Raw genomic sequence first — 28,000 nt, 5'->3', positions numbered from 1 at the left:
TTACCATTCATAATACTGTAGTGTTCGTTTATTAGTTTATACATACATGTATATTCGATGTTCTCCTGCAAACTTTCGGAGAGAGTTACTTTTCCTTATGTATATCATTCTATTTTTGTATAAAATATATTTCTGATTTTCTAACTATATAGTTCTATTTCTCTACATCGCTGCATAAAAGAAAATTAATCCCGCATTACGAGCGATCGTATTAAAACGACGAACCATTAGATCAAATATTGTTTTAATATTTAGCCAAAATACTATTTCCATCTAATCTAGTCTCATGTTCGACATTTCATCAGACTTAATTTTGATATTCATTAATTTATCTAACAAGTTAAATATATCAATATTTTATCTCAAAAATTCAAAAGATCTCTTTTTTTTGACAAACTATCAGCGCAACAATTCATTCATACATTTCCGTCAGAATACAAATATAGTATTCTTACAAATACCTTTAAATTCGCTATTTTAAAGATTGTATCTATCTGAAAGCGCAAAATTATCTTTTCGTTCCTATACGTTTCCTATGTTTAAATAATATCTTTTAAGTAATACCATAGAGCAAGTACGAACATAATAAAAAAAATGATTTTACTCGTAAATACAGCTCGATACAATTGTTACAAACACGTCGGAACGTATCATTATCATTGACTCAATTGTATTGCTAACACTTTTGTACTGTTTCCGTCAAAAATTTCATTACGATCTCTGCATATGTATATATATATATATTCGTCCGCATTATTGAAATAATGTAATATTGCGTCATAAAAAAGATGCGAGAGATATCTCTTTCTTCTTTTATACGCAAGCACACATATATGCAAGATATATATCTCGTGTATTCGTAAGACAAGACAGATAAATAATTCCTCGTGTTTCGCCACGTATATTCCTGCGATTATCGTTTGTAACATTATCAGACGGTAATCAAGCGCGACGATAATTAACATGATGCGTTATTATTCTGCCTATTACAATCAATCTGATGTTATTGCGTTTTAAATCGTAGAGCTGATTAACAATATTAATATTATCGCTAATATCAGAGGTCGACGGTCGTATCAGATCCGTAATGATGTTCCTCGTCTAATAGCGGTTCTTCCTCCACCATCATGTGAACTGTGAACAAAACTTGTCATGCATACCAGCGAATACAAACATACGACACATATATCCTAATGCTCTCTATACCTAATATCTTTGATAGCATTTTTTGACAGATATTCAAATTTGACTCACTTAAGAATTCACATACGACAAAATTGAAGAGTATAGAAATGTAATTCACATTCTCCATTTTTTATGTTTCGCGATAAAACTGCAAAGCACCTTCAAAGATTTAAATAATTTGCATAAATAATGACAAAGGAGTAATTAGTTCGTTTCTTGCAAAAAATATGCAATAATGAAGATAAAAAAGGATCATTTAAATGCCATTAAATCGGAGAACATAAATTCCTTTCTTCTCTTAAGCACTTCTATATTTCTCAATCCCAGATACGTTCATCTAATCAAATGTTCAGTTTCTTTGCGAAAAATATAGAAATATGTATATAGCACTCTACTGTATCAATAATATAAATCATTTCTGGCATTTTTCATATATCGTTTTCGCAATAACTTGAAGACAAAATCCAAGCAGCAGGCAGAAAAACATGCAAAAAATAATTCTGACATATGATATGCTACATAAATAAAAAAAACCATGCAAAAATTCTTCGTACATTTACACGAGACAAATAATTTATAATTTACTCGTAATACTAAAGGAATAAAATTTCTTCTGATTGAAAAACTGAAAAAAGAAACTTTGTCATGCAATATAACTATTATTATATAGTCACATTTAAAGTAATTGCCACATACACTATTCATCTTACACCGACTAAAATTAATACTACACAAATATAAAATTATATTACATCAATTTTTGATTTGCAATTTATTTTAATTTATTAAAAAAAAGATTAATAATCTATTAAATATAAAAAGTAATACTATACACATTATTAATTCTTACATCTTGTGGATGTACAAATGAATTGAAGCTAATCCTTCAGAAATAAACATAAATGCACATGCAAATAACTTTTTTTGAAAACGTGCAAGAAGCTGATAACAGTTCACTGTTCATAATATACACATAATACATAGCAATATTACACTAATATACATAAGATATTTATATCAGTGATGCATTTTTTTAATATATAGAAAAAAACATTTATGTTTTAATCAATCTATCCCAATGTAGATTCTCACAATGATAATCATATTACCTTCTCATGTTTCGTCTTAAGTGAGTTTTGCACAAATAACAACAACTTTAGATGAAGCAGAAAAGCAGAAAACATGCATACATTAACTTTTCGTATAATATTTTGTGATTAATAATAATTTTATATTAGTTTCTTTTATTTTTACTAATTTTTTCTTTTACTAAAATGCAAAATGCACCACAATAAGTGAAATTTTTTTGCTATTGTTGCATTTCCAAATAAATTTAAAAATTTATTTTAAATAGCATAATTTTCTAAATATGATGCAATACAATTAACATTAGATTTGTCGAATACGACTTGAATAAATTGATTCTTCCAAAAAAAATTTTAACGAGTCTGGTTAAATTAAAATAAAAAATAATTATAGTATAAATTCATTTATCCAGAATATATAATATATACAATGAAGAAACAAAACTCGAGAAATACAGTACAGTTCAATAGAATTACATTTCATTTAACATAACATTTATAGTACTGTCTTCATAAAAATATAATAATTATAGTTAGAGTAATCCTTTATCTGCTCTACTTCATCCATTTACAACAATATAATACTTTTAAATGGGAAATAATTTTAAAATTATTTTCGACCGCGCATTTTGTTAAATTATAATAAAAAAATGAAAAGAACATTTTAATGTATCTAAAAAAAAACTATGTTGCAATTGAGATATTTTATCAATAAGGAAACGTTTCCTTTGTTATATATATTATGTCCTTCTAGAGTAACATTCCTTTAAGAATAGTACAATAGAAAAATTATGAATATGAACATTCCGAATATTTATTATATACTAAGTTTTTGCAGTTTATATATCTAATAAATTTACTAATGTATTATAAAAATGTAATTACTTATTATTTAGCACAAGAAGAAATATTATTCTAATAAAATTACACATGTAATATATTATACAAATAATAATTAAGCATGTATCTGCCATTTGCTTGTAACATTTTGTGTAAAATGTGTATATGTATATATATAATATATTTAAAATATATATATAATACACACACACATACGCGCGCGCGCGCGCGCGTACCTTAGAATGTGTGTGTACACTTACATAAAGAACCTTTTAATAAAATATTTGTCTTAATTGTATCTATTGTCGTACGATATAGAAATAAACAAACGTATCTAGTGCAAAGCTATAACTGTCTTTAGCCTCTTTGTATATTTTGACATATCTCATATAATTCAATTTATCCTACCTTCTTTAAAAAAAAATTTTTTTTTTTTATCAAATACACAGACACACGCATGAAAACAGAAATAGAAAATATTCATGACGCACATTCCACATTATCAAGATATTGAAAAGAACTTCAGACTTGATTTTGAAAAAAACCTCATACAGTTCGTTATACTTGGCAAACATATCTCAAAGGAAAAAAATTTTTTTTTTTGATATATTGTACAACTTCTGTTAACAAATACAAATAAATTTATATCCCCAAATGTATTAATTGCGTTCTTTGATAAACTAAAGTAAAAAATGTATCAAGATATTTTTAAAACTACATTATATAAAATTGTTGAAATACTGTATTAAATGATGAAAAGAATTTCATAAATCTTATTACATTATATAAAAAAAATATTAATTTAATGTAGTATTCAGAAAACAATCTGACCTTAATTTTCCAACGACTAAAGTTATTTATGAATAATGTCTTTTCATTTTGATTTTTAATCTTGCATTTGATGCATAATTTCTATTATGCTATAACGAGAATCCTACAGTAATGAAGAAGGTACATATATCGAAATCAGATAAATTATCATATTAAAAAATTTTCGATTAATAATTAATGATATAAAAAAAAATTTCATAACATCCTCATATAGCCATCCTTATTTATGTGTACATTGTATCTCTCTTCCTGCATAGTAGATTATATAATATTTTTATCTTATATGGAGCGGATGCTATTCTTATTCCACGATCGAGCGACATTTTCTTATTTTGATATACAGTACACTGTACTGAAAGTTCATAATAATTGCTCTAATCAGTTTAATCAAAACTTTAATTGCAAATGTTATTCTTACTAGTCTGTGAAACGGAACAAATCATGAATTAAATGTGATAATAAATGAACTGTACTATTCGAATATCTATATACACGGAACTTGTCAAATGTTTATACTTTGTTACAATACAATCTCTTTATACAATACACGCGCGTCAGACGAATCATACAGAGCATTCATTATCACTAGTTGACTCTAGTGATGTTTCTTATGCAATCTGTTACGTTGTGACCTATTAGTACCATTTTTCTCGGCAGCGTTAGAAATCTGAGTAGTACTTGTATGATGGTCGCATGGTATCCTGAATAGCTTAATCTTCATATGATCACATATTTCAAGACACACTTGAGCACTATACCGAAAGAAATCCAGAGTAACCCAGATCTAAACATATTATATAGTTATTTGAAAATCTAAATCTTATATAGTATCGAATCATCAATAGATATAAGAAGTATGCAACTTACGAAACACAGCCAAAGAACGTAATACTCCTTGATGAAAAAATTGAAATATTGATTGAGAAACAGCATAGCTGGACCGATCAGAGAACTGTCCAAATATTGCATCTCATTTTTGGTCATATGAGCAACCTGATAAAATAATAAGATATATGAGACACGATATTTATATGAATACTTACAAACGATCGATATATAATAACGATATATACATACGTACCACTAATCTGTTGGTAACTTTGGCCGCAACCATCCCAAACGCAAGTATGTACAAGGCTGGATGATTTTCATAGACATGCTCAGCGCTTTTTCTATATATTATAAAAGCTGGTACTATCACGAAACTAAACGGTATAATTGGCGATAAGACAGATGTTCCCTAAAACAAAATTCATCTTATGCAGAAAAATTTTAAAGTAGATTATATTTATATACAGAGATTATTTTATATTTATAAAAAACGACGAAAAAGTACATATTTTGATCAAAAGCTTGTTAATTAAAAATGTCTTTAAAATTGATATCTATTGATAATAATATGTTATCTACACCTATATGATATATAGGTGTAATAAATAAGTGTGTAAATATACATATTAAAATGATCTTATATATTATTTAAATATATATTCAATGTAAAAATGTATTAATCAAGAAAGATATATACATCCTTATACATTGCTTAAATGTATATTTGATGTAAAAATATATTACAAAAAAAGTGTGTGTGTGTATATATATATATATATATATATATATATATATATTTACACAATATTACTTTATATTCTACTTAAATGCTACATAATTAATACAATTATAATATTGTTAATACAAATATACTACTGTTGTGTGTGCATTCAATGAGAAAAAACGTTGCATATATAAAGAAAAATGTGTTAAGCAATGTTAATTAAAAAAAAAAATATATGTAGAAATTAATATAATATTTACTCAAATTAGTGCAATAGATAAATTATTCTAAATAAATATTTAGAAAAAAATAGATTAAGTACAAATATTGTTATAGAAAAAACATAGTTTTAATTATCATTACAATATAAAATATAGCTTCATTTGACACATGCAATATAATATACATTAAAAATAAAACTCGCAATATTAAAATACTATAGGATAAATATTTTAATAGCACATAAGCAATACATAGCACTTTTCATTATCAGCTTTTTTTATATCTATTTTTTCTACAGCTTTGTAACATGCATGCAAGAGAATTTGGCGTGAAAAACTTGGAAACAATAAAATTAGATTCATATATTCCGATATAACTGCAAAATATAATGGAGGAAGCGATAGATAGGAATGTATATGGAGATTTCTCTGTGAGGAAGAAGTGTGGTATAACAAATATCAACATAAGTGTGAAAATATAATAATATGAATAATTTTATACGACACTGTTAGATTTAGGCCCATCATGATATACATCTACAAGAATGAAATTCTATTGTTATTTTCGCGCCATACAATTTGCCTCATACGAAGGAATATAATATATATGTAAAATACATTATTAAATTAAATGGGCCTAAATCACATACTGAACGAAGAAAAAAGTGCACTACACAATGTGATTTCACTACTTTTTCAACTGACTTACTGCGACGGTGGAGCCATTTTTTCCGACACCACCGGCGAGAATGACGGATATGCTGCTCTGTGCAAGTAAAATAGCGATGCCCACAGCAGCCCATAATGGAAACACCTTCACCTCTGTGCCAGTGTATGGCAACTGTATAAGCGACACGAAAGATCTTTTGATTAGAATTGTCAAAAAGACCACCCTTATACCAAGGACTTTCTAATACTTTGTATAATACTTGACATGTTAGTTTACTAATAATTGTCAAGTTACAAATCAAGAACAATATGCTGTTCGTTTTTGAAACAATTTCTTATTTTGTTTTTAAATATCTTGTTAACCAAAATTACAATTTATAATGTTACCACAAAACACAACAGGAATATGTGCAATATTAAAATATAATAATTATTATTATTAAGAATAATTAAAATATCTATAAATTCCATGTTAATTACAATACATATATTCATAGCTAAATATGATACATCCTCGTCGCTTCCATGATTTATAATTCTACCTTGTATTTGTTTTGTGTGTGCAGTAAAGTATTCATATAAGATATTCTCTCTTTTATTTGTTATTCAGAAAATCTAGAATAACAGGCTTCTATGGGAAATTTACATATGGGAGTTTAAAAAGAGTTTTTTTTCTGTTAAATCAAAGGATATATATACATACATACATACATACATACATACATACATACATACATACATACATACATACATACATATAAGAGTATGTAGTTTTTTATAATTCTCTCAATCGCGAAAAATACAAAAAAATAATAATATTTCTTCACAGAGATTTATCTATAAAATATAAATATATAAAGATGCGAGTGAAAAAATTTGCTGTTTCAAGAATATGTAAAACGTGATAAGTGCGAGACCCGAATTCTACACGTGATCAAAAATCCAAGAAGAGCATCGAAAAGATTAAAACTCTATCACTGTATGGCATTCGATCATATACAAATGTGTGTTTGCTATCTTCTTGTTTTACATATAATATAATACACACATTCTACGTTCCTTCGCACAGGCATCACTACTCTCCGTAAAAAATAAGAACTACATATAGCAGGTTCCAATGAACTGTTGCTTAAATGTGGATAATTTCATCTGCTTATTGAAATCAGTGTGATTGAAAAACTCTATCTCATATATAATTAAATGTAGTATGTAATATTGCAAAATATCATAAAAATTAGTAACTTGACATTTTTCCATTTAAAATCAATAATTTTTATCTAGATTACAATTATATTCTTGCATCAATGGTATGTTAATAGCAGGTAACAATAAATTTCTGGAACAAAAAAATTATTTAAAGAGTTATATATATTAAGCTTTTGATATATTAGACAAACAAAAGCGTTTATATAAATTATGCAAGATATTGAAATGTATCACTTGGGTAGCTTAATAGGCAGGTGGGGCATATATCAATATTATTTTAGTAATAATAACCATACACCCGATGTGTAAGTTTCCCAGGTACAAGAGATTGATAGATAGGACAGCAAGCAAAAAGAGAAAAAATATAGGAAACAGACAACATTTCTACTGTATATAAAATGGCAAAAGATATAAGAATGTATTGCTCTATATTGTGAACGCCATTTCTTGGGGACTTACTGCAATCGTGGAACCATTTTTTCCAATCCCACCAGATTCAAAGACTTTACAGAATTCAAGGAACACCTGAACGTAGCCTGCATAAAAGATCACTGCTATGTAGTTATTGAATGTGCCTACACCGAGCACAGGGATCTAAACAAAGCCATAAGATCTTCGTTTGTGATGAAAATTATTCGTTACATTGTTCTCTCGTATGTATATATATAAATATATAATACATATTTTATATAAATCTTCACAAGTTATATCTGTCAATATCATGATATCGCAGTAATTGCTACGATTGGGCTTAGTTCTATCTGTGGTCATATTTACTGCATATAAATTATAAATAAAACATGCTTATCTTTCTCATTGCTATGAAGAGAGATTATGAGACGAGGGAGCAGCTGATTATTGCACGATGAATCACGAATGTTAAAGATTATCTCACTTTTTCTATATATCTAATGCGCATCACAGTATCCGTCATAAAGAAAAACTATTATTTTTTTGTTATACCTAATGCACAAGTTCTTCTCACAGATTCAGTATATGATCTGATATACTATATATATGGAAATGTGTTTACTATAACACTTTCTTTAAAAAATATATTATGAGAAAAATGTAATGTATATTTATTATAAATCATCAAAGTTTAAGAAATGCGAATTTAAATACGAAATAAATATAATTATTGGTCATATAATAATACATACAGTTCGTTATGAAATTTGCAGGAAAGGGTATCAAAAACGGCGTGTAGAGGGAATGTAATTTAGTAAGGGATACGAAGTAAAAATGCGTGTTAATCAATCAATATTTTGCAGTAAAGAAGTAATCTTAGCGCCGCACCTCATGCCATGCTGCTCCCATTTCTGCATGTTCAACAAAAGAACAATCTAATTAACGAACTTACAGCCACAGTGGAACCATTCTTGCCCACTCCTCCGGTGAAAATCACCGAGAATATGGAATATAAATTTGCCAATGCACACACCACTGTCATAACTCCTAATAAATACTTAAACATAAAACCATCTAAGAATGGTATCTGTAAAAAATACCCTTATTAAACTCGTGTAAAAAATAATGCCTAACAGTTTCATTATACTTTTAGCATATGTGTATCATGACGGTCAAGTTTCAAGACCAGATCTTTTGGTTAAGAAATAAAATTTTTCTTTTAAACAGCGCAAAATATAACTTATCAATATTCTAAGATATCCTATTTAAATTTGGTGTATGTGTATGAAAAAGAGATACTGTGAGATGTAAATTGTAAATGAAATTCAAAGCATATGAATAATCTTATCATAAAGAATGCAAATTTTTTTTTTATTATATATTTTTAACATATTTAAAAAAAAAGAAGTGAATGGATTAATTTTCTATATTATCCATATAAAATCAGCAAATATAATAAAATAAATATTTGTGTTATGAACATTAATATATAAGCCATTAAAAACTTACTTACCAAGTAGAATGTGGAACCCATGATATATATATATATATATATACACATACATACATATATATATACTTAAAATTTTATATTCTCATTTTGTACCATGAGTTACACTTTTTAAATTGAAATATACAGAACTATTCAATTATTTTCAACAAGAAAATATCACTATATAAATAATTTTTGTAGAAATTGAATTGTCCTATATATTGCAAGCAGTTATAATAGCGTGATTGTAAAAAGTTAAATAAATACCTTGTGTTAGCAATAATTTACGAGTGTACGAGAAATAATGATTTTCTGATTATGCTTTGAAAGTGGCAAAATACATGGAATAGATTAGCAAGCTATAACCATGTAGAATGCTAAAAAGTTACACTAAACCAACTACTACAAGACATTCCTACACAAGATATTCCTGCCAAATATAATTAAAAGTAATACAATTAAAAGTAATACAACCTCCATCATCCAGATCTCTGGACCAAAGATAGCAGAAATCAGATGGATAGTTATGATAGTAAATTGTGCTTCCGTCACATCCACTTTACCGAATCTTAAGGAACCTATTTAAAAATGAAAGAATGATATTTTATTACATAACTGAATCCATTGTCCAGAAGCTTTAACAACTACACTTTATTTCTGTTTTAAGTACCTGAAACATAGGTTTGCCAATGAGCACAATAGAATAATGTCATTGCACAGAAACACTGGAAAAACATCCACGTTGGGTAATATCCTAATTGTACTGCTATACATGCTGACAAAGCAACAAACACTGAAAGAATATAATTTTTTAGACAAGATTAGAAAATATTTTAGACAAAGTAAAAATATAAAACAATGTAACAATGTTGCCTACCTGTTGATATTGAATCACATCCATGATCAAATAATTCACCCAATGGTGTAGATGTGCCAGTTCTCCTAGCCTGTTTACCATCGATAGCATCTAAACTCTGATATATAAATAGACCGAGTGCACATAAAAAACATGCCCATCTAGGTGGCTAAAAAAATAATGCAATGTCAATCGAATGCTGTTACAAAATTTTTGGATGTACATTATACAAATTATTAAATATTTCACATGTTTCTTCAATATGATTTCAAGAGTGAAGTATGTTTGAAAACATTCATATAGAGTATAGAGAGAAAAAAGAGGGATGACATTCAATCTTATAATATAATATAGTCAGATGGTTACATAAGAACAAACCACAAACACATGTCTACTGCAATAACAATTGAATCACTATATATTCATATACATATGCTTTACATTTTGCATATTCACTTGTAATATTGAGACAGAACATTAGTATTGTTACAAATTGTTTCATGTAAAACTTATAAAGAAAAAAATTAAGTTAATTTTGCATAAATATTAAAAAGCATGTTTATATCTCCTTTTTATGTATCTTTATGTCTCCAATCGGAAACATTAAAATTCTCTTAATAGCATGGAATGCAGTAGCCTTACTGAACAAACTAGCCTTTGAATGTACACAGAATATTATTATTGATACTATAAAATGTTCATAAAATTTAACATGTATAAACAAAATAAAAAAAGATATTCTTATACACACATTTTGACACTTGACATGACATGTAGACATAATAATTGAAGCATTGAAGATGACACTTCACTTTGTAGCAAAAAAAAAAATTGCATAGAAATACGCAACGCTCAGAGGACTTCACGAAAGCATTCCTTCAGGTAAATTTTCGGTAAACGTTAAACAGGTTAGACTCTACCTCGGCCCTCGCATCCGGGCTATAGTAGACGAGGATCAGAGTGGTGACGATGTTGACAATGAGCCCGAGCACGGTGATGAGATTAGGCGCGAGCCAAAGCGGCACTTTGCTGACCAGCCAGTCCCACCAGGGTTGCAAGAGTCCATCCAGGAGGCTCTTACTCGTGCAACTATACTTGTGCTCGCTCAATCGTTTCAGCTGGCCGGGCGACAGCAGCTTCTCCTTGTAGAAATGCATACCTGTGGACACTGTGCGCGCCGTTTCAGCACCGCACGAGGAACGCTTGATCGGACGGTTGGTCGGTCCTGCGAGGATACGCAACGATATGAACTATCACCGAATTCTACAGCACACACAACTGCAGCGATACGGTCAAACATGACAAGCGATCGTCGTCGCGTACACGTACGACATCTCTGCGCGCCGAGGTCTGTCCTGCCACACCGGAAACTGGCCTCGCTATCGTTCCGTTCAATGCGCGTGCGCGATGCGTACGACGTAAATTCGCAAGATGTCATCGCGCATGAAGGGAGAAAAAATTCGATAGCACACGGATGATATAAAAAAATAATTATAATTATAATATATTATATATTAATATACTAATATAATACTGTTATTACTACTAATTAATTAATTTTTGTCACGATTTACGGAAATCCAGCTGATTTGGCGAAATCGGAAATCGTTCGAATATTCCCGCCAATTGATTTTAACATCCGCGAGTTACGGCGCATAGTCTCTTGAATAAAGTGTGTTTACTACCTTGATTTATGATAATATTCATTTTATTTTACGGATAACAAACTATTATATATATATATATATGAGAGAGACAATATTTTAATTATTGATACATGTTTTATTTGTAAAAAAACGTGAAAAAAGAAGAATTACTTGCACGTTAATTTCGAACATCTCTGCGTGCGCGATGGCAACTCTACTTAGTTTTTCAAGACTTTTTCATTACGCGGCGAGTAATTGTTTGAGAAGAGTGACACCGATCGCAATTTGCAAGCAACATTATCCGGGTATGTAATTTCAATGCAATTATATCTGACGATTCTGTAAAAACGATTTAGCCGGATTTAGATATAAACATAACCTCTTCTTTCCCACACATTTTTTGTTCGCATTCTTTATATTTCTAAAAAACTTTAATTGCGAATTTTGATACTAATATCGATGTATATTTCTTTATTTTAATATAATTCGTTGTAATAAAATTTCTGTATGAAAGAAGAATCACACATGAAGTTTTTCAGTGAAATTTCGCATGGTATAAACAGTCAACGAGAAGACAAATGTTTATTAACTTATATAAAGAAATAACGAAATTCTCTTCAAATTTTTTATTTTAGGATTAAAATTATGGGAGACACCAGTAGCAGAATACCGAACAATTAAACCACCATGGATGAGAGAAGTTCCAGATTATCAAGAAGAGGTGCAGGAGTGGGATGAAGAGAAAGATAAAATATGCGCTGGTTGTTAACATAAATAATTTCATATACATATATATACAAATTTATATATAACTGTACCATATATACAGAGTGTTTTATACCACTCGTACACCTCTTTTCTTTTAAAAACTAAGCATTTTAGAGAATAATGTTTTCAACAAAAATTGTATGGTTTTGAGGGGAATATAAGATGGTGTCATTGGTTTGACCTTAGATGGCATTGTTAAGGTCAAGTCAAGGACATCTTTAATTTCTTATACGAAACCCTCTATTTTTTATCCTTGTAGCTTACCTCGAGAGCTTTTCATATGGCTATAATAAAGTATTTTTTCATTAAGTACTTTTTGAGTTATTTTATATTTTAATTTGACATATTTTGATATAAAAAATTAAATATTGTAAAATATTTAGTTTTCGATAATTTTACCGTAATACTTTTATATACAGAATAATGAGACAAATCAATTAGTGCAAAAAAAACAAATAATTGTTTAAAAAAATACATTGTAAATAATTTTCTTAAAAACAATTATTTTTTATACTAATTAATCTGTCTCATTATTCTGTACATAAAAGTATTACGGTAAGATTATCGAAAACTAAATATTTTACAAGATATTTAATTTTTTATATCAAAATATGTCAGATTAAAATACAAAATAACTCAAAAAGTACTTAATAAAAAAATATTTTATTATAGTGTTTTGGAAAGCTCTCGACATAAGCTATAAGAATATGCAATAAAAAATAGGAGGTTCCATTTAAGAAATTAAAGGTGTTCTTGACTTGACCTTAACGATGCCATCTAAGATCAAACCAATGACACCATCTTATGTTCCTCTCAAAACCATACAATTTTTGTTCAAAACCTTTTTCTCTAAAATGCTTAGTTTTTCAAAGAAAAAGGGTGTATGGGTGGTCTAGGACACCCTGTATATATAAATTTATAGAATATATAAATGTGTATAACTGTTATTTATTTTTTTTTTTAGATTTTTTTAGAATAAATTTTAATTGAATGGTATTTTATTTTTATTTTTACCAACAGATGTGACAAATGAAATCAATAATCAAATAGCAATGGATAAGATCGGTCGTATGTTTGCGGTTGTACAAGTATGTGGAAAACAGTTCAAAGTAACGGAAAACGACATTATCATTATTGAGGGATTCTGGCCACCGAATATAGGCGATCGTCTGAAGCTGGAAAAAGTGTTGCTCGTTGGCAATACTGATTTCACTCTTGTAGGAAGACCGCTCTTAAACAGAGAATTAATCTCGATCGATGCTACAGTTATTGAGAAAACTTTATCTCACACAAAAACTCGCTTTAGGTTTCGAAAGAGGAAACAATATCGCCGTATAAATTGTAAGATACCGAGAATAATGAAATTCTTTTTTCGCTACTTATCTCGTTTGTCTTAATACATTTAATTTCTTTTTTTTTCAGTCTTCAGAATACAGCATACAATGCTACGAATTAATTGCATAAATATAAATGGAAACATCGACGAAAAAAAAGAAGTTGAAGGATTAGACAGAGTGTATTAACAATATAATGTGTATATATATAAATAAAAAAAACACACACACACACACAAATATATATCTTCTATACTATAAGGAAAAAAAGGTAAAATTGAAAAAAAATTATTTAATTTAAATTACATCAAATCAGAAATTATATAAAAAATTAGTTTTTTTTTTTTTAAGGGGGATATGTTTCACAAGAATTTTAAAATGTTCGTTCCATACAATTTGTTAATTCTACAAAAGGTATAGAAATCTTTATCTTGAAATTACTTTCCAGTTACTACGATTAAAATGGCAATCAATTATTTATATAATCATAAGATTCCTTCATGATTTGTCAATTTATTATAATGTAAAAACATGTATCCGTAATCCCGTGAATAGACTTCCTTACAATCCTCTGTCGGCAGTTCGATATTTTGCAGACGTGCGCCCGTAGACGTGCGACATCTAGTACGCTAGAATGGAGTGGAGTAGTGGAGGAAAATTGCGAGATTGCCACCATGATGTAAAAATACATCATGATTACAACCTGCCAAAGCAGTGACGGAAATAACGTTGCGCAGCGCGGTCGATTGTTTTCTTTTACGCTATAGCTCGATCGGCAATTATTGCTATCGACATTTCCACTTTCCCACAGCTAGACTCGCACACTTCGTTCAGAGAGACACAATTTCTGACGGAATTTTTGCAAATCACATGAAAATGTTTTTCATCATCGGCATGCACATCGGACACTGAACACTTTTCCAATCTGTATCTTCGGCGCCAAGGAAGAGCGGAAATTTCATAGTAAGTTAGCGAACTCGAAGTCGTTGCCGGAAAACTGAGATGATCGAATGTATCCTTCGCGAGATTTTCGATCGGATTTGCAAACTGGTTTCAAGGAAGCGCGACTCTTCTCAAGAGACAGATTTTATTAAATACCTTTCGCCAAATCTGGCCGATCTGCTTCAGGTTAAAATAAGCCGGGAAGAAGTTTCAAGGAAATTATATTTCAAGTTATTCGAGATAAATATATCTATCCTACAATTTGCTTAATTACTTTCTCTTTTATAAGGACACACACACTTATATATATATACGCAGCGCGAGAAATTACAATCAAAATAAAATTAAAAATTGGAAAAAAAATTGCTTTTAAATTTAAGATAATTTAATTTAATTAATTAATCAATCATATATTTTTTTATACAAGTTTTCTCATAATTCGCGGATCACTTCTCGGGTACATATAAAGCATGTTAAATTGAGTAGAAAAGTTCTCTATTGTTTTGCAATCTGCGATAATTAATAAGAAATTAATTAAAAAAGATTGGCTAATCCGCGTCTAATTGGCTGCAAGCGCGTGGCGAGAAGAGATTTCCTATTGTTATACGATTGTTAGGCGCACAGTCAAGCGGTGAGAGGAACTAGTGTTCGTTCATATATATACAGTCTTTGATATCCCCTCTATCGATTTGCCACGCACCTAGCAACCGCGTAAGAGTAGGAAATCTCTTCTCGCCACGTGCTTATGCAGGGTACGGATTGGCCGATCTTTTTTAATTAATTTCTTATTAATTATCGCGAAGATCACAAAACAACAGAGGACTTTTCTACTTAGTTTAACATGTCTTATACAGGATGTTCCAAACCTATGTTCCCACCCTAGACAACGCTCATGAATGGGTAGAGCACAGTATGAAATGAATGGAAAAGTTCTTTACCATTTTGTAATTTTCGCAATAATTAAAATATTAATTACAAAGAATAGGCGAATGAGCGCGTTTCGCGCGGCTAGATTGCAGCTAAGCGTACCAGCGGCGATCTTCGCAGTGTCGCACATCAACAGAAAGTTTGAGTAAGACGAAAGTCGGAGTACGCACAAGGCCGAACTTTTCATTGTCCTGCGATACTGCAAAAACTATTCCGCGCACACCGGCAAGCTCCACTGGGTCTGCCCTATAGTTCTGCATTCGCACATTCCTCTATCAAGAACATCAAAAAATACATTGGACGAAAACACGTTGCCATTATATCGCGGCGTATTGCGAGAGAGGAGAGTGAAAACGCTATGTCTGCGCTAAAATAAGGATGTCTTATTTCTCGTTAATTTTGTATCAAGTTTTGGGATTATAATTCTTACGCACATATACAGATAGGCAAAGTATACTTGTCACAAAACATTGACATTCGCGCATGTGCGAATTCCACGTGGAAAAAAAGATCGATTAAAGGATTTTTAGATCGGGAAATTTTTTAATGTAAAATATTCTATATGTGTGCGTAATAACTATGTTTATCTTTGTAAAGTAGAATCTTCTTAAATTTGACCCGTTTCGATTTTGGTACATTTCCACACGTACTTTCACAAATACTAATGTCGCACCCCTTCATAAGCTAGAAGCATTTTTATAAAAACAAAAATAACGGCTATTTCACCCTTAGTGAGGGTATTTTTTAATTGTTCTTTTCCAGAAATTTTCCTCTTCCCTCGATCCATAAGGCCAAAATCAACGAGATTTCAATTGCATCTTTTTCCTCATTTATATATAGCGAGAATTAATTTTATTTAAGATCACAGAAAAGTTTATCTGATTAGTTGATTTATGCTCTCCAGATTAAATAACAACATTTTATTAAACTAGCCAATTTTAATAATAGATTGGATTATAATATTGCTAAAGAAACATTACAATTATTAGCTGTAAAAAAAAAGTTAATGTTACTGTATATAAAATGCACAGTAGACAGTGCAGTTTGAATTATATCTCAAAAAAATCAGAGGAGTTGAAATGACTAATAGTAAGATTTGAAATCGATTTCAAATGTATCTTAAATCACGCTATTTAGAGCGGTATTTTTCTCTAATTGCTCGATTAATTTACTAATTACAAAATTGTTAACTAGTGATAAAGTTCATATACATTTTCCGAAATTATCCCATACTATCCTATTTCCTTCAGATCCTGGCGAATCCTTGCAAAGTTCTCGTCGGACGAATCTGAAAAAACAACTTTGAAAAATGGCAGGAAAAAAGAAGATTAAGAAGACGAAGAAGCAGAAGAAGATTGTGGATGAGTATCAATTACGTAGGGATCTAAGGGAGTACACAAAAATGACGGAGTCCGCAGACCTAGCGCAGGAAACGGCGGTACTACCGCAGGACCAGGCGCAATACTCCGAGGATATTAGAATCGGTGGTATAGAGGGGTAAGTCCGATCTCTGTAATCAATTAATCAAATAATGGATACATACACGATGCATGCACAAGACGTCCTTAAATTAATTAAATTTCTCCTTAGGCTCACATACTTACGATATTCTTAACGGCATTTCCAAATTTATGATAAAAACGCGGATGCGCAACATTTTGAACGATACTGAAATAATATCGAGAGATGGAATCGATGCAAATCGTATTCACCCCGACTCTTTTGTTTTAAAAAGCACATGTTTTCAAAATATAAAATTAACAAGGAGGTCGTGGTGTTCGGTTATCTACATATGAAAACATAATATATGACGGAACTATATGATGATATTTGAGATAAGAGACGGAACTAAACGAAGACGATTCCACCCTCTTCTCATCGGGAAATCGATTGCATTTTAACCGATTTAACCCGAACCACTTATCTAAACGAAATCGAAAAATCGCGCTAAGACGCGACCAATTATTCGCAATGCTTTTACAGCATTGTCACAAATCATTTGGGTACTTAACTTTTCCATTAGAATAAACAATAAACCTTCCAAGTACTAAGCCCTCCCAACGTCAAGGTATACCAGTTGAGAGGGTTATATTATATAAAATGTTATAATATGATATATAATCTTTATTTTATAAATGAAGGATTATACCTATAACGCACATATTTTAACATATGTGAATAAATATACAAATTAAAATTAAAGATATAAATATTCACGGATCATAAATTAGATTGAATATAAATTTGGATTAAATATTTTTCGTGTTTTCTTGCATTTCAAATTCATTTCAATGATTGGATCTACATCGCATTTATATGGTCTAACGTTCATTTAAAGAAATATAATTTATTTTAATTTGATCTCAAGAATATTTGTGTAATTTAATTTGATATTATCATTTTACCTCACATTTTCATATTTCAAGAAGATATTATCTTATCGTAACGCAATTATGCAAATTTAAAGCGGTTGTTTTCGTTTAGAAAACATCTAATTTGCAAAAACTTTTATTATAAAAATTATTACTTTGCGGTGTGATTATTAAAATACGAATCGAAGCATAAGTTTATTCATAATTTGTAAAATAAAAGCAAAATTATATGCTAATCATATCAAAGCATTAAATAATATAAAGTACAAATTCAATATCTATTTTTTATCTTATCCGATGTAAAATAATATTTTACATTAAAATCAGAAATCTGACTTTCGTGGTGAAAACAAGTAAAAAAAAAATATTTTTTCTAGCGATGGGAATATTTTGGATTTATTATTTTGTTATTATATATAATATTTCATAATTTTTAATTCGCGATAATCAACAATTTCTACGAGATTGAGGGACATAGATTAGACAATTCATAACAGCAATCAACTCATTAAACCGCTTAACTTTGATAAGCGACATATGCATGTCTTATTTCAAGATAGCTTTTGTATATCTCTTGCTCTGAAACGAGATAGCTCTTCATAGATACTTTTATTCAGTAGAATTGAGTTACCAAATAATAAAATATAAATGATTATATAAATAATTATGCTGCATATTCAGAGTGATTGAAAAGGGAGAGGCGAGAGGAGATAAATTTAGAAGTAGTATAATACTCATACAATTTGGTGAAGTATATTCAGTTAGGATTTGCATAACTATTTGATGTTTGAAAGATGTCTATGCACATAGATTTAATTATAAAACAATTAATTTTCAGAGGTGGCACGCACTCTACGCTTGTAATAATCGATGGAAAAGGTACGCAACTAATGGAAATTAAAGGACCGAACACTAATCATTGGGTGATTAAAAATAAAATAAAATATATAAAATGCCATTTATATCTTTAAAGTGCTGCAAATCCAGTTAAAAACATGTAAATCTCAGTAAGATACGGGGAAAACGACGGAAAACTTCAGCAAAATTTTCGAAACTGAACTCAGCGCTTTCGAGATAAAAAAAGACATAAATAATTAAAGAAATGCCATTTTGTTCTTTCTAGAGAAAATTATTGTTCATTTAAAAGATTTGTTTTTTCTAGGCAATTGGTATAGATGAGACAGTTGCCAGACTCAGCGCGATGATTGAGAAAGGTAAACAAGCACTAGATATACCGGAATCTGTTCCTTTAGATTGCGTAGTAAGTATAGATAATTATTTTTATTATATACTATCACTAATATAAAATTTATACTTTTTAATTATAAATATAATAAAAATAATAAAAATAGAGCGAGTGTGCCATAACGATGATTTCAACATAAACGAGATGTAGCTTTCATTTTATAATACTTTTTTTAGTTTCTGTTCCCAAATATTAAATCTTCAATTATACTCAAAATCGACGTTGATCTAACATTGAAATGTTCTTCGAAAGAAAGAAAGTTTAAAATTATTTCTTTCATTGATAGGGGCTCAGTTTAAGTGGTTGCGAAGAAGAAACCACTAACCGTCAGCTTGTGGAAACTTTGCTGCAGAAATATCCAAACTCTGCCAAGGATTACATGATTAGCTCGGATACTCTTGGTAGTCTTCGAACTGGCTTGCAATCAGGCGGAATTGTATTGATTGCCGGAACTGGTAGCAATGCTATGCTCCTCAATTCTGACGGAAAGATTCACGGATGCGGAGGATGGGGACATATGATTGGCGATGAGGGAAGTGGTATGTATTCTTTTTTCTTACTGCAAAAAGAATAAAAATGTAAAAAGTTTCAAAATTAAGCGCGAAAGTTCTAAATTAACAAACAATCTTAGCACTTTAACCGATTTTTATTTTAAATAAAAAGCGAAATTTTTGAATATAAATTTTTATTTCTTTCAAAATTCTCTGAGTTCAGATAACAATTTTTTAAATAAATTCTTTCTCTATCTCTTATTAAAATGTAATATTCTAAACTAACATCGGCAATTATCCGATTCAAAGATATTTATCTCTTCTTTGAAAAAATTGAAATACTCTCTAATATACTTATCTCTATATGTAAAAAATTCATTGATAATGATGATAAATATAAATATCTAATTACATTCCTTATAAACTTCAATTAAAATTTATTTTTCTTGTTAATTTTTCAAGCTTATTGGATCGCCCATCGCGCTTGCAAATATGTATTTGATGATATTGACGGTTTCGCGGAAGCACCAGAACCCATAAGCTACGTATGGCCAGCGATGAGAAGTTACTTCAATGTGATCGACAGAAACAGTATATTGCCGTATCTCTATGCAAATTTCGACAAGAGCATTATCGCCGGTTTCGCCAAAGAGATCGCGATCGGTTGCGAGAAAGACGATCCCTTATGTCTGAAGATTTTTGAGGAAGCTGGACGTTTTCTGGCGAAACACGTTATTGCTCTCTCAAAAAAGGCGCATAACGTCAGTACTTCAGTAGCGATTAAATGATTTATTTTTCATATGTGAAATTTCAATAATTTCATCATAAAATTGACTTATCGATAATTCGTTCAATCTTTTTTATCAGGATCTTAAATTGGCTCATGGTGGATTAAAAGTGATCTGCGTCGGATCTGTATGGAAATCGTGGAAATTCATGAAGAATGGTTTCGTAAATGAAATTCGCGATAGGCGCGTCGTGGACGAGTTGAGTCTATTGCATTTGACGACGACATCGGCGTTTGGCGCCTGCTATCTGGCCGCGGAGAAAATCAATTATCCATTCGTTAAACCGTACGACAGCAACATCGAAATCTTCTTCCATTATAAGTGATAATTATTCGGAAACGCGAACGACGGTATTAAAAAATCATACGTTAGACTTTCCGATTCATGTTCACGAAAACGGAGAGATGCATAATAAAATATAAATAAATAAATAAGTATACTTTATATTATGCTAGAGAATATCTTTTACTTAATGCTGAAAGAAGCTTTATCTATAAATATCGCGCAAAAATTACGAATAGATTATCTCTAAATGATTGATAATTTAAAATTCCAAAGCTTGATTGGCGATTAAACATACACATACATGCACAAATAGCAGATAGCAGATAAATATACAGGATGAATAAGATATAAAATCTTTATTTTCCAGCGATTGTTTGGTATCGAAGCGGGCATTGTTTGATGAAATTACTTTTTTTAAATACCAAAGTTGCTGGAAAATAAGAATTTCATATTTCGTTCAGTTTCAGAAATATTAGCCTGTAACACCTTTATGATTCACCCTATATATATGAATGATGACAAGCTAGACAGCTAGATAAATCTGCAGAAATATAACGATAAAAAAAAGTATCGTTTCATAAAAATTATAGACTTATAAAAATATCGATTTAATGTGTATATAAATTTTTATAAAAAAAAACAATATAATAAAATCGTAAATATATATTTTTCTATACTAAAACAAAGAAATAAATGATTTTTTGACATATATGCTGCGTTCCGATATTCACTACCAGTACTGAAAATCTATAGTGTACATAATGTAAACTATAGATTTTCAATACTGGGAGTGAGTATCGGAACGCAGCCATAGTATAATCGAAACGTGAATGTATTGTTTCCCTTGTTTATTGCTTTTCAAAATGTGCATAAAACATCACACTTCATAGTGTTGAAAGAATGGGATTGAAAGCAATCTGGGATACAGCATGGAGCTGCATATCATGGGTCCTCTTTCTAATCATAAAAATTGTGTTGTATTTGCTTATATCTCTCTTCAGCTTAATAATCTTAGGAGGTTGTTCTTTCGCAATAGTAATCCTCATTTTGTACGCTCTTGACCTCTTACCAACGAACGACCGCAGATGATTAACAGATTCGAAGATGTATCACATATCTAGTAAGTGATAGCAATTATCATTACTACAAATTGAATAGATATGAAGTACGAAAAACTTCATTTCATCTTAATGAATTCATTTGTCAACATGAAATTACATATGGCACACAACATATCTTTGAAAAATATATTTTTATCGGGATGTATCACAATATTTATCTCATTTACATTGCAACAGTAACACGCGTAGTACACACAACATGCACACCAATATAACAATATCCTTATTTTCACTTAATTATAACTAAAGTTTATAATCACCACAATTCGTATAGTCAGATTTGCATTGAAATCTCATTTTCTTAATACATCCTTCAAAGCACAAACTTTTAACAACGCTTATGTGATCTTATATATACATATATAGATTTGTGAGGATCCACAGGCCTTGTCATATAAATAACATATAATTATTTAGAATGTAAAATTTGACATAAAAAAAATATATATTTTTAATATAGATTTAACTACCCCCCGAGAAAAAACATCCTTGAAACAGCCACCTAGGAATTATTATGCTGTCGTTGTACACTCACTCTCGTACACAAAGAGAATATAAAATTTAAAGGATATTCTGTGAAATATGTTTACGATATATTATATGCCTATTACAAAGCGAAATATTGCTCTATCATTAATTATTATTTTTACAACATTCTTAATGTTCAATTAACATTATTTATTCAAATTGATGAGAATCGTTGAGATAACGAAATTAAACTGGTGACAGTTGCTAATAAAGTGCCGAGAGAGCAATCAGAGCTACTACTAAATTGTCACAGTTATTAATATTGCTACTTTCCATTTATACAGGATGTCTACATTGTATATGATTTCTTCTTGTTATAGTTTCTATATATTTTGATATCATATCAAATTATCTTTGTTCTATGTTTTTTATAAGTGTATAATCTTTGTTCTATCACCCAAAGATATTTAAAGTTGTATTGCTATAAGTATTTATATAAAGAGGCAATGCGGAGAAATTTGAATTTTACTTATCACAATCAGATTTTCGTGAATTTCTAAAACAATCGATTTCTTTTACTTAAAATACCGCTATATGTTTCGAATATATTTCAGTTATATATATATATATATATATATATATGTTATGTATATATATATACATATATATATACCGAATATATTCTACGAATGCAACGGTTTCTTAGTTTGTTTTTTACAGACAAAATACGTGACTCTATAAACTAGTTATCAGTGCTTTAAGTCGAATATTTCTATAAGCAATGGCTCTACGCTGGATGGATTGACATTCAAATAAACTCCTACAACCTCGTCATTTAATTTATGGAGTTCGGAAATCTTTTGTATTAACTTCAGAAACATGGATTTGGCCTCACAGCCAGGATAAACGCTTTCCAGATATCGTCTCAGAAGATAATAGTAAGAACTCTAGAAGAAAGAAATAAAGGCATCGCAATGAAAAATGTGATCCAAATATATATAGATTCTCAAAGTTGTAAGTCATCGAAAGATTTTTTGATAATTATAAGACGCTATAAATAATTACATAAATAATTATAATAAATTGATGCAAACATTTTGAAACTTGAAGATTTTACTAACCTGCTCCAATTTAATAACATCACTGTGCACGACCCTCGGTCTATCGGGGGTAAACAAAGCGATTGCGCTTAAAATTAGAATGATGTTTTCATCCCGCCATCTGGGATCGAATGTTCTGACGAATTTCGCGTGCTCCGCGTACAAATTTCCTTTTGCTTCCTTCAAAACGTCAACCTTGATATTGGACATGCTCTCTTGACTATGAGGAATTTTCCATATATCTTTATCTGGATCGTAATTTATGGCTGATCTTAGAATCATCATTTCCGTACAACCACCCTTCAGTAGAGCCAATTGATCTTCCTGACACATATTTTTGAAGGCGTTTATTTTCTTGGACATCTTTATTAAGCGTCTAATTGCTATTGCTGTTAAATTTATAACGTCCAACAACATTGGATCAGATTGTCCGAAATTATTCTGCAAAATAAATATCTCCTATTATACACTTTGTTCTTCTTTACCAAATACAACTCTATATTAAAACATCTAAAATTTCAGCAGCATTATACCTTAAATTTACATTCCTCGCCAACCAAATTTGTTATGTCATCATCTAAAGGAGCCAATAATGCTTTATTAGCAACTATCAGTTCGTTTAATTTCGCTCTCTCGGCGTCATTCAAATCCCTACTGCTTTGGTTACCACTTAAACTAGAAAATGCTGAATATTCCAACTTGATGGCTTCGCATAATATGGACTCTATAGAGTTGGCAGCGATAGGTATCCTGAAAAAAATATCCAATTTCAACAGCGAGTTTTATAGCATTTTGTATATATAAATATGATATTTATATAAACTGAATACAGTCTTATACCTTTGAACATCTTGGAGAACATCTCTGGTAACATCAGCTGTATTTTTATTCCAATCTGTGCTTATGCTAGGTTCTAAATTTTGATTTTTGCACTCTTCTGTGTTACGATTCGTAATTAGATCTGTCAGTATCGGATTTTCGACATGACTTTTTTTAGATTTTGGTGTATACCTAGTGATATTACTCGAGCTACTATTATTCCGCGGAGCTTCTTTCTGAGACTGACTTCCTGTTTTATTGTCACGGCCACGCCCGTCGCTCGTATCAGTTGCGTCATTCTCCTCTAAAAACTGCGTGATATGTGGATCCGTTGCCAAGCACGTGACCATATCGGGGTCCGTCATAATCTTCATTACTACCCTTTGATCTTGAAGTATCTTGGCAACTAAATTTGGATTGTTGACGAACTTTGTGAACAGATTGGGATTTTGTTTGAATTTGGCAATTAAATTGCTTCCACTCGAACACGTCTCCTTCGGCTTCTGACATATCGTCGTCTCTTCCTTCTCGAATTGTGCTTGTAAACTCGGATCGAGTCGACTTGTTCGGTTGTCCGATACGCAATCGACGTATACCAAGGAACTCTCGTTATTTTGTTCAAATTTGGAATAATTGGGCGCGTTTTCGTCGAATAAAGAACTGTACCTCGGCGATTCGCTATTAACGCTTACAAACTCGGAACTTAATTCTAGCGAATTCTGCTCGTATTCCCCTGAATTTGATGGTACATTCTTATCCTTTCCTGTGTCTGGAGGTGCCACATTGAAGTCGGTGAACGATCTCGCGCGGCTATGAACAGACAATTTCAATTCAATCTTTATTGATTCTATCTCGTTTTCTACATACAAAACAGGTTGATTGTACCTTACAAGATTAGACCTCGAGCCATGAGAGGATTCCTTCAGCATGTCCAACGTCTTTGTTTCAGCGATGTTCGTGTTCTCCGGTGGACTTGAAGGACTAGGTACGCTAGCTGCTGTCACTGGGCTCATACTCTCGACGACATTCTGCCTATTACCATCCAGATCTGTGTATTTCCTATCAGACTCCCAAAAATATGTCTCCGACATCGTTGACGCGACCGAATTGACTGATATCGACGTGTCTTCGAATGTACAATCATTCACGCAATCTTTTTTGATCTTTGATGCTGTGGCATTATCGAATTGAGATCGTTTTTTTGCGCGATTCTTTTCGATCTTTTCACGCTTTAAAACTTTGTCCTCTTCAGACATAATGTAATCCTTGCGCATACCAATACGCAAACATTTGTCCAGACGGCATTTTTGACAGAAGCGTCTGGTTACAGGTGTAATTTTACAGTTTTCGGTGAAGGGGCATCTAAAGTCCTGCAAAGAGAAAATATATCTTTTTTTTAATATCAGTCAAATATTAAACTCATGCAATTTTATATATTTATTGATAATACTGTATAAATTCTAAAAATTTTGTATAAATAAGATAATTTAGTTTTTTATATTAATATTTGTTTTTACACATTAATATTTGTTTTTACATTTTGATAAATCTTACAAATAAATTACAATAATCTTTTCTATTAAATAAACGAAAAGTAAAACATCAGTATCTTATCTATATAGCATTCTTACCAGTCTAATCATTAAACTGCAATGCGGGGTACCACTTTCAAACTTTATAACAAGTAAAAACAATCAATCATAGATAATTAAAAGACTCAACAATAGTAACCTCATTCTTTTAAAAATTTTTATAAGAATTAGATCCAAGTTTCAAGTTTCTTGATGTTAGGACTGGATGCAATATTAAGATTGATTTCTTCTTAAGAAAAGTTCATCGGAAAAGAGCACAGACGTTATAAACAATTAAAAAATTCAGTGCAACAATCTGACTCGTTCCTCTAAAAACTCAAAAAATTAGATTCATAAATTGAAAATTTCTCAACGCGTTAATTAATCAATCTTTCCTCGAGGAGTGAATCAATCTACTGGGACTCTAAATCAAGACAGGGAAGTGAAAATTCACCTTAGTTCTCAGCGCGTTCCTCCTGAAGAAGGCCTTGCAGCTCTCGCAGGAGACGGCGTTGAAGTTGTAGCCGAGCGCGCGGTCGCCGCAGACACCGCAGATCTTGGTGGGCTCCTTCGCCGGCTGTTCATCGTCCATTGCTCCTGGGGCGGCAATTAGCACGTCTTATCTAATACAGACGGAGTAACATCGTTCTCCTATATCTTTCTCCCGTCCCGCCCGACGAATGTATTTTCGCTCCCTGACTCACAATAACATTGTTTCTTCTTCTTCTACAATTTAATGGCATCGACGAGTATTATGTCCTTTTGTTGCCATCAACTAATAAAGATTAACATTGTTTATCTGCATTTGTGAACACTTCGCCTGGGAACCAAGATGCGACTATTTATCGTCCGCGGCATCATTTTTCACTGCAAACAACGACCTCTTCTCCACGGTCCAACGCCCCTTCGAAGATCCACATGTACAAAAGCTCCTTAAGTGACTACTGAATCGCGTTCAATTGACGGCTCGGTTAATTGACGACGATAGACGAGGCGCGGTGCGTACAAATTCGTCGTAAAACTCGTTCATCTCGCTGTCTCTCCTCCCCGCCGATCCCTTGTCACTTTCCGTCACCGAGAAGATACCACGCCGTCGTAATGTAAGTAGGGATCTCTCGCCCACGTGACTGCGGAGAAAATTCCCGCGCGCATCGTCCCTGCCTTTAAATGCGTTTCGGAGCAGATTGATTGTTCGACGAATTCCAAGTCGATTTCTCTCTTTATCTAGTAACACATCATCGAAGCGTCGATAGTTTTCGAGTTATAATATTCTTTATACTAGTTCTCGGATAAATAATTTCGGGAATTTCGCTGAATTTTGATTTAAAATTTTATTATATACGATTTGCAATAAATTGCAATATTTTTGCTAAAGCCGACTGTAAATTAGAAGCTTTGTCAATTTTTAAATTAAAGTCGTAATTCTGTATATAATAAATCATGGAATATAATACATCAGGAAAGCTCGATTTTTTATGTTATCGAACAAAAATTATTATCAAATGACATTTGTAATATTCGAATACTCATTTAAAATCAATTAAATATTTTTAAATAATTACTTTGCAATATAAATTTCTTTTACTAACAAATGTACTATTCAATTCATTTATTGTAAATATTTTCTTCTCGAGCTTATTGAAGCTTATTATCGAACAAAAATTATTATCAAATGACATTTGTAATACTTGAATACTCATTTAAAATCAATTACATATTTTTAAATAATTACTTTGCAATAGAAATTTCTTTTACTAATAAATGTAATATA

At 30.7% G+C, this 28,000-nt stretch overlaps 4 protein-coding genes across 10 annotated transcripts; 2 read left to right on the top strand and 2 right to left on the bottom strand.

Moving 5' to 3' along the window:
* Bbc (choline/ethanolaminephosphotransferase 1 bbc) lies at positions 1 to 11,716 on the bottom strand. Of its 5 annotated transcripts, XM_070298294.1 has the most exons (11): positions 11,272 to 11,623; positions 10,373 to 10,520; positions 10,166 to 10,288; positions 9,970 to 10,073; positions 8,956 to 9,090; positions 8,052 to 8,186; positions 6,427 to 6,558; positions 5,023 to 5,181; positions 4,809 to 4,934; positions 4,584 to 4,725; positions 1 to 1,134 (listed from the first exon to the last, which is right to left on the bottom strand). In XM_070298294.1, the coding sequence occupies exons 1-11, from the start codon at positions 11,506 to 11,508 to the stop codon at positions 1,058 to 1,060; spliced, it is 1,518 nt and encodes a 505-aa protein (XP_070154395.1). In that variant the 5' UTR covers positions 11,509 to 11,623; the 3' UTR covers positions 1 to 1,057. The 5 variants fall into 5 exon arrangements, with proteins under 5 accessions (XP_070154395.1, XP_070154390.1, XP_070154393.1 ...); XM_070298289.1 differs by lacking the exon at positions 8,956 to 9,090 and having other exon boundaries at positions 11,272 to 11,716; XM_070298292.1 differs by lacking the exons at positions 6,427 to 6,558; positions 8,052 to 8,186 and having other exon boundaries at positions 11,272 to 11,716.
* A 270-nt stretch (positions 11,717 to 11,986) lies between these two features.
* On the top strand, positions 11,987 to 15,066 carry Mrpl21 (mitochondrial ribosomal protein L21). The gene is made up of 5 exons (XM_070298297.1): positions 11,987 to 12,302; positions 12,633 to 12,758; positions 13,786 to 14,106; positions 14,188 to 14,370; positions 14,681 to 15,066. The coding sequence occupies exons 1-4, from the start codon at positions 12,203 to 12,205 to the stop codon at positions 14,286 to 14,288; spliced, it is 648 nt and encodes a 215-aa protein (XP_070154398.1). The 5' UTR covers positions 11,987 to 12,202; the 3' UTR covers positions 14,289 to 14,370; positions 14,681 to 15,066.
* A 2,211-nt stretch (positions 15,067 to 17,277) lies between these two features.
* Positions 17,278 to 21,729, top strand: Nagk (N-acetylglucosamine kinase). Of its 2 annotated transcripts, none has more exons than XM_070298295.1 (6): positions 17,278 to 17,465; positions 19,179 to 19,263; positions 19,503 to 19,601; positions 19,873 to 20,125; positions 20,540 to 20,838; positions 20,945 to 21,729. In XM_070298295.1, exons 1-6 carry the CDS (start codon positions 17,278 to 17,280, stop codon positions 21,188 to 21,190), a joined length of 1,170 nt encoding a protein of 389 aa, XP_070154396.1. In that variant the 3' UTR covers positions 21,191 to 21,729. The 2 variants fall into 2 exon arrangements, with proteins under 2 accessions (XP_070154396.1, XP_070154397.1); XM_070298296.1 differs by lacking the exon at positions 17,278 to 17,465 and adding an exon at positions 17,730 to 17,971.
* Positions 21,730 to 23,395: 1,666 nt separating this feature from the next.
* On the bottom strand, positions 23,396 to 27,324 carry Hr96 (Nuclear hormone receptor HR96). 2 transcript variants are annotated; one of them, XM_070298874.1, is made up of 6 exons: positions 26,684 to 27,323; positions 25,544 to 26,028; positions 24,680 to 25,468; positions 24,373 to 24,589; positions 23,861 to 24,280; positions 23,403 to 23,686 (listed from the first exon to the last, which is right to left on the bottom strand). In XM_070298874.1, exons 1-6 carry the CDS (start codon positions 26,819 to 26,821, stop codon positions 23,489 to 23,491), a joined length of 2,247 nt encoding a protein of 748 aa, XP_070154975.1. In that variant the 5' UTR covers positions 26,822 to 27,323; the 3' UTR covers positions 23,403 to 23,488. The 2 variants fall into 2 exon arrangements, with proteins under 2 accessions (XP_070154974.1, XP_070154975.1); XM_070298873.1 differs by having other exon boundaries at positions 23,396 to 23,686; positions 24,680 to 26,028; positions 26,684 to 27,324.
* Positions 27,325 to 28,000: the final 676 nt, after the last annotated feature.

This window comes from Polyergus mexicanus, unplaced genomic scaffold (genome assembly GCF_030449975.1).
Source record: "Polyergus mexicanus isolate NDT 795.1 unplaced genomic scaffold, iyPolMexi1.0 SCAF_7, whole genome shotgun sequence".
NCBI classification, from domain to species: domain Eukaryota; kingdom Metazoa; phylum Arthropoda; class Insecta; order Hymenoptera; family Formicidae; genus Polyergus; species Polyergus mexicanus.
This window is presented reverse-complemented; position numbering and strand designations above follow the sequence as displayed.